The 2910-nt window shown below is 48.1% G+C and overlaps 2 protein-coding genes across 2 annotated transcripts in view; both read left to right on the forward strand.

Moving 5' to 3' along the window:
* The window catches only part of LOC111651447 (uncharacterized), a 17029-nt gene extending 14153 nt beyond the window's left edge, over positions 1-2876 (forward strand). The window contains exons 3-4 of the mRNA XM_023401389.2: positions 1943-2054; positions 2156-2876. Of these exons, the coding sequence (XP_023257157.2) occupies positions 1943-2054; positions 2156-2848 (805 nt within the window). The 3' untranslated portion in view covers positions 2849-2876. The remainder of the gene's footprint in view (positions 1-1942; positions 2055-2155) is intronic.
* The window catches only part of LOC147819417 (protein TALPID3-like), a gene marked incomplete at its 3' end in the record, with an annotated part of 5149 nt that continues 5101 nt past the window's right edge, over positions 2863-2910 (forward strand). Inside the window, exon 1 of the mRNA XM_087172707.1 lies at positions 2863-2886. Coding sequence (XP_087028833.1) covers positions 2863-2886 — 24 coding nt within the window. The remainder of the gene's footprint in view (positions 2887-2910) is intronic.

Here is a 2910-nt window from a genome sequence, read left to right on the forward strand (position 1 = left end):
GTGTGTGTGTGTGTGTGTGTGTGTGTGTGTGTGTGTGTGTGGTTCCTCCTCCCTCATCGTCTCACACCGTCAACTCCATTTATAGACGATGATGTAAGCACTATCTCTCTCCCAGCATCCCCCGCCACACCCTCACTCCACCTCCCCCATTCTCAAGTGTCTCAATATGATGCCTTCCCTCCCCCACTCTCTCTCTCTCTCTCTCTCTTTCTCTCTCTCTCTCTCTCTCTCTCTCTCTCTGTAACCTCCCACGTTTCTATTTTTTCTTTCTTTCTCTCTGGCTGAAAAATGAGCCGCCATATTTAGTCCCTGTGGCTTCACTTCAGCTGCACTAGTCCTGTTCTGAATCCACTTTGGACCCTTGTTTTATCCAAACGGGTCCAGATTTAGGACCCAAATTTAGCTCATATATGAGCCAACCCTTGGCCGACATGGATCCAGTGTTTGGTCCAGATGGGTCAGAATCTAGCTCATTTAGCTGCCTATGTCCAAATTTAGCCCTGAAGGGTCGAGATGTAGCAACATGAGCTCACATTTATCTCATTAGAGTTCACGTTAACCCACATTAGACCATATGGGTCCATTCTTTGGCCAAGATGGGTCCAGATTTAGTCCACATAGGTCCAGAATGAGCCTTTAACATTTATCCCAGATTGGTCCTTAATTAGCACATATAGGTCCACATGTTCAGACTTCATGCGACCACGTGTAACCCAGATGTTGCTATCCCACATGGGTCTACATTCAGCCCAGGAGGAACTTTCCTTATTTACTTACTCACACTTGGAACCGCATTCAGCCCATGAGGACGCAGATGGGTCTTATTCTAGCACAGGGGACCACTTCTGGCCAAGTGGGTCGTAGTGTAAATCCTCCATTTTACCTGAGAGAGAGAGGATGATGGGAAACCACAAGGACAAACTGAAAGAAAAGGTCGCCACAGATTGCATTAATATTCATCTCCACCAGCTACTACAAAGCTCCTGAATTATTGGAGTCACGTAAATATCTACGGAGAGGGGGTGGGAGGAGGGAGAGCGGTGGGGGGTGGTAGGAAACCTATTTCTCCCTCTCTACTCTCTGTGAATGGAAGCTTCTCTCCTCCTTTAGCAGCATCCCCTCTCACTGTCGCCATGGGAAACCACTGAGCTGTTGCCTAGCAACAGCAGCAGCAGCAGCAGACTGTCTGCAGCAGCTGTGTGTGAGTGTTTCTGAGTAAGTGGTGGCCATTTTATCCCCACCCATCACCTTTATACACACACACACACACACACACACATACACACTCACAAACACATACTCTCACACACACACACACATACACATACTCAGACGGCAGGAAAAGCCCATTAGTGTTGGCCATCTGGAGTTTACTGAGTTTCTCCACGGTCTGCTGCCTCTGGAGTCAATCAGAGGACACTACTGTGTGTGTGTGTGTGTGTGTGTGTGTGTGTGTATGTGTGTGTATGTGTGTGTGTGTGAGATCAGCTTTGTGATGAGCGACCATAATACATCCACCCAACAAAAATAAACCCCACCGCTGAGCATGTGTGAGCTGCTAAATGTGACCAACATTCACACACACAATCAGCGGTTCTGACAAAGTCAAACTTGTATGAGGAACATCCATCTCTTACCTTGGTGACTCTGTCATCTGTTGGGGGGGTCCAGCAGGTTGAGGTTGCGGGGTGGAGTGCCTCAGGGCGGTGCTCTGGGCCCCTTCCTTGTCTTGCTTTATGGTAACAACATGAAGGCTGCCTGCTCAAGTTCTTTGTTCTTCTTGGTTTATTATGTTTATTTATCCCTCCAAACACTGACAACAGGTTGAAACAAAATACACTAAAAAACACAAACTTTAAATATTGTAGGGAAGAACCACATGTTGTTTTCGGGTCATTTACATCATCTCTTAACTCTTCTGTTCTCTGGTGGTTTTATTCAGAGGTGACAGCCATCACCGAGGTGCTCCCAGCGTTTCCACAGCAGCAAGGAGAGCCAACGAGGTGCTGAGGGAGATGGGACGTCTGAAGACTGAGATGAAGATGCTGCTGACGGTGAGTAGACGATAAAACAAGACTAGAATACAGTAGAGAATAGTAGAACTTCTTTTTGTTTGTTTGTTGATCTAAAGTCTGAATGACTTTCTGTCATCCAGCAGCCAGAAAACTCTCTGGAAACTACCAGGCCTCCACCAGACCACCACAAGGCCAAGGATCTGCTTCAGTCCCAACAAAACCAGTCCCAACAAAATCAGTCCCAACAAAACCAGTCCGGACAAATCCAGTCCCAACAAAACCAGTCCCAACAAAACCAGTTCCATCAAAACCAGTCCCAACAAATCCAGTCCCAACAAAACCAGTCCCAACAAAACCAGTCCCAACAATTCCAGTCCCAACAAATCCAGTCCCAACAAAACCAGTCCCTGCTTCAACGACCTCAGTTCCATCGAAGCCAGTCCGAAACAAACCACTTCCAGTCCCAACAAAACCAGTCCCAACAAAACCAGTCCCAACAATTCCAGTCCCAACAAATCCAGTCCCAACAAAACCAGTCCCAGCTCCAACGACCTCAGCATCATCAAAACCAGTCACAACCAAACCATTTCCAGTCCCAACAATCCCAATCCCAACAAATCCAGTCCCATCAAAATCCAGCCAAGTTCCATTCCAAGTCCGTGCTGGTCCAGAGGAGGCCTGTGGTTCCGTCCATGTTGGAGGAGGCGGGTCAGGTTCTCCGCCAGGTTCGGAGACAGAAGAAGGTTCTGGAGGAGAACCTGGAGGCGCTGCTGAGAGCCAAGACAGGAGAGGTGCTACACTGCCAACTGGAGGCACTGGCTGCTAACAGGTAGCCAACGCTAACTTTATGTCTGCCAACAGAGAGGCCGAGGTAGTGCTTGTGGGTCCAAATAGA

The sequence above is a fragment of the Seriola lalandi genome, unplaced genomic scaffold (assembly GCF_002814215.2).
Source record: "Seriola lalandi dorsalis isolate HSWRI2012SDOR001 ecotype SW California unplaced genomic scaffold, Sedor1 jcf7180002053644, whole genome shotgun sequence".
Lineage (NCBI taxonomy): Eukaryota > Metazoa > Chordata > Actinopteri > Carangiformes > Carangidae > Seriola > Seriola lalandi.